At 34.3% G+C, this 11,563-nt stretch overlaps 1 protein-coding gene across 1 annotated transcript; it reads left to right on the top strand.

Annotated features, from left to right (window-relative positions):
- Positions 1–5,307: 5,307 nt before the first annotated feature.
- On the top strand, positions 5,308–10,936 carry LOC133542029 (thrombomodulin-like). The gene has a single exon (XM_061885822.1). It carries the CDS (start codon positions 5,382–5,384, stop codon positions 6,489–6,491), a length of 1,110 nt encoding a protein of 369 aa, XP_061741806.1. The 5' UTR covers positions 5,308–5,381; the 3' UTR covers positions 6,492–10,936.
- Positions 10,937–11,563: the final 627 nt, after the last annotated feature.

Genomic DNA, 11,563 nt, shown 5'->3' with positions numbered 1-11,563 from the left:
ATCGCAGAATACATTATGTGATAATGTTCATTTTCAATCCATTAAATAAAAAAATGATATCAAAATCAAATGACCTGGCCCTTGGGTCGTACTTTTGACACCCCTGACTTGTACGATATCAGAATGTGCTGGTTAGCTTTTTTAAACTCAGAAAACAATCAGAAGTTGTCTTTGTTTTTAAGTTATCGTGCCGTGATTTTACTTGGGAGTCTATTTTTTCTCGCTGTGGCCCCTGATCTAAAAGGAGTTTGACTGATGGGAGTATTTGGAGAGCGCCATTTGGTCCTACTAATTTTGGCAGACCTTGAACTCACCGTAGTTTGTTTACATGTACAACTTTCTCCGATGCTGCCACAGAAAAACCTGTTTTTTGCCACTCCTCCTTTGTCTCATTTTGTCCACCAAATGTTTTATGCTGTGCGTGAATGCACAAAGGTGAGCTTTGTTGATGTTATTGACTTGTTGGAGTGCTCATCAGGAATATTTGGTCAGTGCATGACTGCAAGCTAATCGATGCTAACATGCTATTTAGGCTAGCTGTATGTACATATTGCATCATCATGCCTCATTTGTAGCTATATTGGAGCCAATTTAGTTTCCTTTACTTCTGTCCTCCGTGTATTTAATTTATGTTTGCATGTGTCATGACGCATTATCTTTATGTAATAGTGGCTGCATTTCAGATTTGTGTGTCTTGTTGTTCCAGACCACAGCAAACGTCACCCAGCTTGCATAGATTACAATAAATCCATTAGAAAACACAGCTTGCGGTTTCCTTAAACTTGGACACACATTTATACCTTTGGCCATTCTGAGACACTCATTTCCTGGAGTTATCTCACCCTCTAAGAAGTTTTACTAATGTTTTCCAATGTTGAAAAAAATGTGTAGGAAAAAATATTGTATCTCAACATTTCTGGTAATGACATGTAGTCATTTTGATAGTAGGCTAATATAGACACTTACATCATGTGTTGTCTTCATTATAACACTTATACAAAACTTTTAAAGTCATTTTGATAGTAGGCTAATATAGACACTTACATCATGTGTTGTCTTCATTATAACACTTATATAAGACTTTTACAGTCATTTTGATAGTAGGCTAATATAGACACTTACATCATGTGTTGCCTTCATTATAACACTTATATAAGACTTTTAAAGTCATTTTGATAGTAGGCTAATATAGACACTTACATCATGTGTTGTCTTCATTATAACACTTATATAAGACTTTTACAGTCATTTTGATAGTAGGCTAATATAGACACTTACATCATGTGTTGTCTTCATTATAACACTTAAATAAGACTTTTACAGTCATTTTGATAGTAGGCTAATATAGACACTTACATCATGTGTTGTCTTCATTATAACACTTAAATAAGACTTTTAAGGTCATTTTGATAGTAGGCTAATATAGACACTTACATCATGTGTTGTCTTCATCATAACACTTATATAAGACTTTTAAAGTCATTTTGATAGTAGGCTAATATAGACACTTACATCATGTGTTGTCTTCATTATAACACTTATATAAGACTTTTACAGTCATTTTGATAGTAGGCTAATATAGACACTTACATCATGTGTTGTCTTCATTATAACACTTATACAAAACTTTTAAAGTCATTTTGATAGTAGGCTAATATAGACACTTACATCATGTGTTGTCTTCATTATAACACTTATACAAAACTTTTAAAGTCATTTTGATAGTAGGCTAATATAGACACTTACATCATGTGTTGTCTTCATTATAACACTTATATAAGACTTTTACAGTCATTTTGATAGTAGGCTAATATAGACACTTACATCATGTGTTGCCTTCATTATAACACTTATATAAGACTTTTAAAGTCATTTTGATAGTAGGCTAATATAGACACTTACATCATGTGTTGTCTTCATTATAACACTTATATAAGACTTTTACAGTCATTTTGATAGTAGGCTAATATAGACACTTACATCATGTGTTGTCTTCATTATAACACTTAAATAAGACTTTTACAGTCATTTTGATAGTAGGCTAATATAGACACTTACATCATGTGTTGTCTTCATTATAACACTTAAATAAGACTTTTAAGGTCATTTTGATAGTAGGCTAATATAGACACTTACATCATGTGTTGTCTTCATCATAACACTTATATAAGACTTTTAAAGTCATTTTGATAGTAGGCTAATATAGACACTTACATCATGTGTTGTCTTCATTATAACACTTATATAAGACTTTTACAGTCATTTTGATAGTAGGCTAATATAGACACTTACATCATGTGTTGCCTTCATTATAACACTTATATAAGACTTTTAAAGTCATTTTGATAGTAGGCTAATATAGACACTTACATCATGTGTTGTCTTCATTATAACACTTATATAAGACTTTTACAGTCATTTTGATAGTAGGCTAATATAGACACTTACATCATGTGTTGTCTTCATTATAACACTTATATAAGACTTTTACAGTCATTTTGATAGTAGGCTAATATAGACACTTACATCATGTGTTGTCTTCATTATAACACTTAAATAAGACTTTTAAGGTCATTTTGATAGTAGGCTAATATAGACACTTACATCATGTGTTGTCTTCATCATAACACTTATATAAGACTTTTAAAGTCATTTTGATAGTAGGCTAATATAGACACTTACATCATGTGTTGCCTTCATTATAACACTTATATAAGACTTTTAAAGTCATTTTGATAGTAGGCTAATATAGACACTTACATCATGTGTTGTCTTTATTATAACACTTATATAAGACTTTTAAAGTCATTTTGATAGTAGGCTAATATAGACACTTACATCATGTGTTGCCTTCATTATAACACTTATATAAGACTTTTAAAGTCATTTTGGTAGTAGGCTAATATAGACACTTACATCATGTGTTGCCTTCATTATAACACTTATATAAACTTTTGAAGTCATTTTGATAGTAGGCTAATATAGACACTTACATCATGTGTTGTCTTCATTATAACACTTATATATGACTTTTAAAGTCATTTTGATAGTAGGCTAATATAGACACTTACATCATGTGTTGTCTTCATCATAACACTTATATAAGACTTTTAAAGTCATTTTGATAGTAGGCTAATATAGACACTTACATCATGTGTTGCCTTCATTATAACACTTATCTAAGACTTTTAAAGTCATTTTGATAGTAGGCTAATATAGACACTTACATCATGTGTTGCCTTCATTATAACACTTATATAAGACTTTTAAAGTCATTTTGATAGTAGGCTAATATAGACACTTACATCATGTGTTGCCTTCATTATAACACTTATATAAACTTTTGAAGTCATTTTGATAGTAGGCTAATATAGACACTTACATCATGTGTTGTCTTCATTATAACACTTATATATGACTTTTAAAGTCATTTTGATAGTAGGCTAATATAGACACTTACATCATGTGTTGTCTTCATTATAACACTTATATAAGACTTTTAAAGTCATTTTGATAGTAGGCTAATATAGACACTTACATCATGTGTTGCCTTCATTATAACACTTATATAAGACTTTTAAAGTCATTTTGGTAGTAGGCTAATATAGACACTTACATCATGTGTTGCCTTCATTATAACACTTATATAAACTTTTGAAGTCATTTTGATAGTAGGCTAATATAGACACTTACATCATGTGTTGTCTTCATTATAACACTTATATATGACTTTTAAAGTCATTTTGATAGTAGGCTAATATAGACACTTACATCATGTGTTGTCTTCATCATAACACTTATATAAGACTTTTAAAGTCATTTTGATAGTAGGCTAATATAGACACTTACATCATGTGTTGCCTTCATTATAACACTTATCTAAGACTTTTAAAGTCATTTTGATAGTAGGCTAATATAGACACTTACATCATGTGTTGCCTTCATTATAACACTTATATAAGACTTTTAAAGTCATTTTGATAGTAGGCTAATATAGACACTTACATCATGTGTTGCCTTCATTATAACACTTATATAAGACTTTTAAAGTCATTTTGATAGTAGGCTAATATAGACACTTACATCATGTGTTGCCTTCATTATAACACTTATCTAAGACTTTTAAAGTCATTTTGATAGTAGGCTAATATAGACACTTACATCATGTGTTGTCTTCATTATTACACTTTATTACACAAAGCGTTTAATTGTTTGCAACTCCAGATGGATTTTTTTTTTGTATTTTAAGTACAATTTGATTCTTGGAACTTTTGGGTTGCCGAGCCCTGAACTAAAGTTTTTATTGAACAACCTTAAACACTACGTTGTTGTTTTCACCACAATCAAATGTTGTCTCTTACTACTTCCATAAACAACACAAGGTATCGGTATTCTCAAATGTTGTCTTTTTCTTCATTTGACTTGGTTTGGGGGATCGTTGTGTTGTATTATTTTGAACAGAAAAGGGTGAAACATAAGGATTTCAACCGGGTTGCTTCCAACTTTGAGTGTAATGTCCATTAATGATACAGTCGCGATCAAAAGTTTACATGCACCACCATGCTTGACAGTAGGAATGGTGTTCCAAACATATTGCTGGGTATTGTGGCCAAACAGCTCCATTTTTCTTTCACCTAACATCACATGGACAAAGATAAGACCTTCAGGGATCAGATGAAACAAAAATGGAGCTGCTTGGCCACAATACCCAGCAATATTTTTGTTGGAGAAAAGGTGAGGCCTTTAAACCCAGGAACACCATGCCTCCAGTCAAGCATGGTGGTGGTAGTATTATGCACTGGGCCTGTTTTGCTGCCAATGCTTTACAGAGAGTAAATGGGACCAACAAGTATGTGCTCTAATCACTCTATCACAAAAAATAAGACTCGTAGAAATGATTGATCGCGACTGTACGTCTCTAGTCACAGTCACAGGCTTTCTCATCCATCTTCAAACAATGGCTGTCTCCAGTTATGTTGACAACCGGTTAAGTCAGCGTGATTCAACCACCTTCCATTGTTGTACTGAGACGAACATGCTGATATGAGACTAGAAATGTTGGGAGGATGTCTAGAATTAGACAAAAACAGCAAGGGGGTGGGGGGGTGCTTTGATTTTGGGACAGTGTTGCATTTGTTTATGAACATCCATCCATTATTTTTTATATATTTGTTCTTACTGACCAAGTTGTCTGTACATTCAATTATGTTTTGTGTGATTACAAGTAAAAGTTCCGTGGTCTCTGGGCCTCACACTGGAAAAACACAGCAGTTAAGTCTTTATCTCATTTCCTTCCTGCCTGGAAGGTTCCTTCCGCAGCCGGACTCCGAGTTGGCCACGAAGCAAGCCAACATTTTAAAAATGAACTAGAGCGCAGCAACATGGCCTGCTTGCGGATCCGAGCGCTCATGGCGTTGCCTCTGATGTGCTCCATCCCAATCGGACTTTGTCGGGGAACCACCGCCACTTGCAGACCTTTCTGCATCGGGACCGACTGCCTGCTGGTCATCCCGGACCGGGTGGATTTCACCACAGCCCGGCAAAGTTGCCGAGCCGGGAAGGGAGAGCTAATGACATTTCAATCAGCGGGCGATGAGAGATTACTCGATGTTGTGAGGCAAGAACTGGGCGGAAGCTTCTGGATTGGACTGCACTTACCGACCGGCGCCTGCAGTAGCCTCTCAGCTCCCATGAGAGGCTACGAGTGGACCTCTGGTGGCGGACACAGCCACTCCCTCCCATCTCTCATCACCTGGAAGGACGCTGTGCGGGTCTGTTCGCCGCGCTGCGTGTCGCTTTCCAACGGTCACAGGTTCACGGAAAGGCCGTGCTCGGAGAGAACCGACGGCTTCCTGTGCCGGAGCCGGCACAAAGACGCGTGCCAGGCGGGAGAACTGTCCGATGGGGATTTTTTCCGTAGCTCCAAGGGCTGCTCGGATGGCCCGTGCGAGCAGAACTGCACCGACGTCAACGGCGGCTTCAGATGCTCCTGCTTCAGAGGGTTCGCGCCCGACCGCATGGACCCCAGGCGCTGTGCGGTCCACTGTGCCCGGGAAAGATGCCCCGCCGTCTGCGAGAGAAACTCCAATGACGGTTGCCTCTGCCCCCCAGGCTTCATCTTAAACGGCAAAATCTGCGAGGACATCGACGAATGCCTGATGGACGGATGTGACCAAGGGTGCAAGAACACCTTTGGCAGTTTTTACTGCTCCTGTAAAGACGGCTACGTGCTCAAAGACCAGGTGAAATGCGTCCAAGCGACGGAGGGGCATCTGGTCCTCACCACTCCCTCCGTCAAAGGCTACGCCAAACCCGACAACCGCACCCGAGGTTCCTCCGCGACGACGGGCACTTTTATCTGGCTGTGGATTGTGGCCGCTTTGTGCGTGGTGGTCTTTATATGCGTGGTGAGGCTTTGTGTCGTTAGGCGCCAGAAGCGCAGAGAGCAGAGTTCCCACCAGATGTCAGGTACCGCAGCGGGAAATTCTTAGAGTCGAAAATGCCAACGCTGGTTCCAGCTTGTGCCTCGACTCACTCAATGGTTGGATTTGATGTCATTATTAACGAGCAATCCAGCTTTGTATGCATTTCTAGTGTCGCAGGAACTCCACGAAATAACCTTCGGGAACTTCCGGCAACATCCAACTTTGCACTCGGGACATTTAGACTTACTTTTGTCAAGTTTTTGGTAGGTTGATTTCTGCACGCAAGCATTGTTTTTGCAGTTATGGTAAAAAATGTACTTGAAGAAGACATTTGTGACAGACAAAGTGCTGACCAACAGCTTTACAGTTGCCAAGTCCAGCTCAAAGAGGAATACCACTAAATGGAAGGTCGTTTTAGAGCTGAAAGAGACACAGTTTATTTGGGAGTCGAGCCAAAAGAGACGACTCTCAAACAAAAACTGAACTTCACATCACAGCAAGGACTAGAATGAATGTTATTCTCTTTGTTAGAGTGCCATCTAGTGTGGGTGATAGCACAGTACACTTCATGCAAGCACGTGTGTGTGTGTGTGTGTGTGTGTGTGTGTGTGTGTGTGTGTGTGTGTGTGTGTGTGTGTGTGTGTGTGTGTGTGTGTGTGTGTGTGTGTGTGTGTGTGTGTGTGTGTGTGGAGGGATTTTTTTCAAATGGACTGTGTGTCGCTTTTAAAAGTGCTCCCCCACTGGCCAACATATGAAATAACAAGTGTGTGCAAAAAATTGAAATGCACCCTTTTTGGCCAAAATTAATTTAAAAAAGTTAAATAATGCTGTAATAACTTGAAGGAAATAATGAAGATAAAAAATATATATTTTTTAAAATATCTAAAAGCAGTCTTTTTCTTACAATGTCTCGACTTTTTTCTTTTAAAATTGGGAAGAATTTCTCACATTCTTTCTGTTTCTGTTACATTGCAATATTTTCTTGTAAAAGTATAACTTTTTAATGTAAAAATATCAATTTTTAATGCAAAATGGTGACATTTGTCATATAAAATTTCATACTTATCACAATATTGCCATTTTTTCTGTAAAATAGTGACTTTTTTTGAGGAATATTATTATTTTTGATTAATATTATTTTTTACGTGTTTTGGGATCTGTTTTTAAATTGGTTTTAGGAGTCTTTTTACATGTTTTTAGGAGTATTTTTCCATTTTTTAAGAGTTTTTTACATGTGTTAGGAGTCTTAATGTGTTTTAGGAGTCTTATTATGAGTTTTAGGAGTCTTGTTATGTGTTTTATGAGTAATTTACGTTTTAGATGTCACTGTGCATCTCTTCAGAGTCATTTTATGTGTTTTGGAGTCGGTTTTAATGTTTTAGAAGTTGGTTGTTGTGTTTGTAAATGTTTTACTCGTCATTTAATGTGTTAAGTAATTTTATGCATTTGTGTTTCGCACAAGAGGTAGAAAATCTGGAATCTGACTTCTGTCATAATTTTGCCAAGTAAAATCCCGATTATTATAATATCGCCAACATTTTAAAGTTTTCCTATAAAGTTCTGACTTTGGTCGAGTAAAATTACGACTTCAAAAATTTAAGCGTTTTTTTGTAAACTTGCAACTGTTATTGAGTAAATGTCCAACTTTTTTCATAATATTACAGTTTTTCTTGTAAAATGTTGACCTGTATTGAGTAAAATGACGACTTTTATTATAATACTGCATACTGTAATAACTTCAAGAAAAATAATAAAGATTAAAAAACAATTACAAAATCATTTTTTTTACAAATAACTAAAAGCAGTCTTTTTCTGACAATGTCTCGACTTTTTTCTTTTGAAATTGGGAACAATTTCTCACATTTTTTCTGTTTCTGTTATATTGCAATATTTTCTTGTAAAAGTATAACTTTTTAATGTAAAATTATCCATTTTTAATGCAAAATGGTGACATTTGTCATATCAAATTCTGACGTATCAAAATATTGTAATTTTTTGTAAAACTGTGAATTTCTCACATTCTTTCTGTTTCTGTAAAATTACAATATTTTTCTTGTAAAAGTATCACTTTTTAATGTAAAATTATTACTTTTTAATGAAAAATGGTGACATTTGTCATATCAAATTCTGATGTATCAAAATATTGCAATTTTTTTTGTAAAATAGTGACATTTTTTGAGTAAAATTATGACTTCTGTCATAATTTTGCCAAGTAAAATTACGATTATTATAATATTACCCAAATTTTAAAGCTTTCCCATAAAGTTCTGACTTTGGTCGAGGAAAATTACAACATCAAAAATGTAAGATTTTTCTTGTAAAATTGCGACTGTTATTGAGTTAAATTCCAACTTTTTCATAATATTGCGCATCTTCAGTTTTTCTTGTAAAATTTTGACTTGCGTTGAGTAAAATGACGACTTTTATTATAATACTGCATACTGTAATAACTTCAAGAAAAATAATGAAGATTAAAAACCAATTACAAAAAAATATTTTTAAATCACTAAACGCAGTCTTTTTCTTACAATGTGTCAACTTTTTCTGACAAAATTGGGAACAATTTCTCACATTCTTTCTGTTTCTGTAAAATTACAATATTTTCCTTGTAAAAGTATAACTTTTTAATGTAAAATTATTACTTTTTAATGAGAAATTTCAACATTTGTCACATAAAATTCTGACTTATCACAATATTGCCAATTCTTTTGTTGTTCTTGTAAAATAGTGACATTTTTTGAGTAAAATTGTGACTTTTGTCATCATTTTGCCAAGTAAAATTCAGATTATTATGATATTTAAATTTTTTTAAAGTTTTCCCATAAAGTTCTGACTTTGGTCGAGTAAAATTATGACATCAAAAATGTAAGCTTTTTCTTGTAAAATTGCGACTGTTATTGAGTAAAATTCCAACTTTTTCATAATATTGCGCATCTTCAGTTTTTCTTGTAAAATTTTGATTAGCGTTGAGTAAAATGACGACTTTTATTATAATACTGCATACTGTAATAACTTCAAGAAGAATAATGAAGATTAAAAACCAATTACAAAAAAATATATTTTTAAATTACTAAAAGCAGTCTTTTTCTTACAATGTGTCAACTTTTTTTCTTATAAAATTGGGAACAATTTCTCACATTCGTTCTGTTTCTGTAAAATTACAATATTTTTCTTGTAAAAGTATAACTTTTTAATGTAAAATTTTTACTTTTTCATGAAAAATTTCCACATTTGTCACAAAAAATTCTGACTTATCACAATACCGCCAATTCTTTCGTTGTTCTTGTAAAATAGTGAAATTTTTTGAGTAAAATTATGACTTTTGTCATCATTTTGCCAAGTAAAATTCAGATTATTATGATACTGAAAACATTTTAAAATTTTCCCATTAAGTTCTGACTTTTGTCGAGTAAAATTACAACATCAAAAATTTAAGATTTTTCTTGTAAAATTGCGACTGTTATTGAGTAAAATTCCAACTTTTTCATAATATTGCGCATCTTCAGTTTTTCTTGTAAAATTTTGACTAGCGTTGAGTAAAATGATGACTTTTATTATAATACTGCATACTGTAATAACTTCAAGAAAAATAATGAAGATTAAAAACCAATTAAAAACAAAAAATTTAAAAATAACTAAAAGCAGTCTTTTTCTCACGATGTGTCAACTTTTTTCTTTTAAAATTGGGAATAATTTCTCACATTCTTTCTGTTTCTGTAAAATTGCAATTTTTGGGTGTAAAAGTAGAACTTTTTAATGTAAAATTATAATTTTTTAATGCAAAATGGCAACTTTTTTTCATTTAAAATGCTGACATATCACAATATTGGCAATTGTTTTGTTGTTCTTGTAAAATAGTGACATTTTGTTTTAGTGAAATTATGTGTTTGTCATAATTTTGACAATTAAAATTCCGATTATTACTACAATATTGCGAAAAATTGTAAAGTTCTCTTATGAAATTGTGACTTTTGATGAGTAAACTTAGAACTCTTTTCATAAAATTGCCAAAATGTTAAGCTTTTCTTGTAAAATTGCAACTATTTTGGAGTAAAATTCCAACTTTATCATAATATTGCACAAATGTTAAAATTTTCTTGTCAAATTTTGACTTGCGTTGGGTAAAATTACGACTTTTATTTTAATACTGGAGGAAGGCATTTTCTTCGGTGGTCTCAAGAAGGTTAACAAATTAAGAGAATGTGTGTGCGCGTGTGTGAATTTGGGTGTGTGTGTGTGTGTGTGTGTTATATAAAGTGTTATTGCACACAAAGCTGTGTTTGCAACATTGTTTTATTGTGATTGAGCAACTAATGAAAAACCAGTTTTAGTTTTAGTTTCAGTTTCAAGATGAGGTATTTTATTTGACTGGAGCAACATAAAACAATTTACAGCAAGAAATTGCAATAACGGATGTCCAAAGTCTGGCCAATTTTTTGTCCCACAGCTTGTTTTGTTTTTAACGACTCTTGGCATATTCTATGAATGAAATAAAATCATGGAAGGATAAATACTCTTACTCGATTACATTTGGACATTTGCTCTGTCACGATATAAACACAAAGCTAAGAAGTTGCTGACCAATTGGTCGATATGTGTATATATATATATATATATATATATATATATATATATATATATATATATATATATATATATATATATATAGTAGAAGCATTTAAGTCTCACCTTAAAACTCATCTGTATACTCTAGCCTTTAAATAGACCTCCTTTTTAGACCAGTTGATCTGCCGCTTCTTTTCTTTCTCCTATGTCCCCCCCTCCCTTGTGGAGGGGGTCTGGTCCGATGACCATGGATGAAGTACTGGCTGACCAGAGTCGAGACCCAGGATGGACCGCTCGTCGGGACCCAGGATGGACCGCTCGCCTGTATCGGTTGGGGACATCTCTACGCTGCTGATCCGCTTGAGATGGTTTCCTGTGGACGGGACTCTCGCTGCTGTCTTGGATCCGCTTGAACTGAACTCTCGCGGCTGTGTTGGAGCCACTATGGATTGAACTTTCACAGTATCATGTTAGACCCGCTCGACATCCATTGCTTTCGGTCCCCTAGAGGGGGGGGGGGGGGGTTGCCCACATCTGAGGTCCTCTCCAAGGTTTCTCATAGTCAGCATTGT

The sequence above is a fragment of the Nerophis ophidion genome, linkage group LG24 (assembly GCF_033978795.1).
Source record: "Nerophis ophidion isolate RoL-2023_Sa linkage group LG24, RoL_Noph_v1.0, whole genome shotgun sequence".
Classification (NCBI taxonomy): Eukaryota; Metazoa; Chordata; class Actinopteri; order Syngnathiformes; family Syngnathidae; genus Nerophis; species Nerophis ophidion.
Note: the sequence above shows the minus strand (reverse complement) of the source record. Positions and strands in the feature narration are given on the sequence as shown.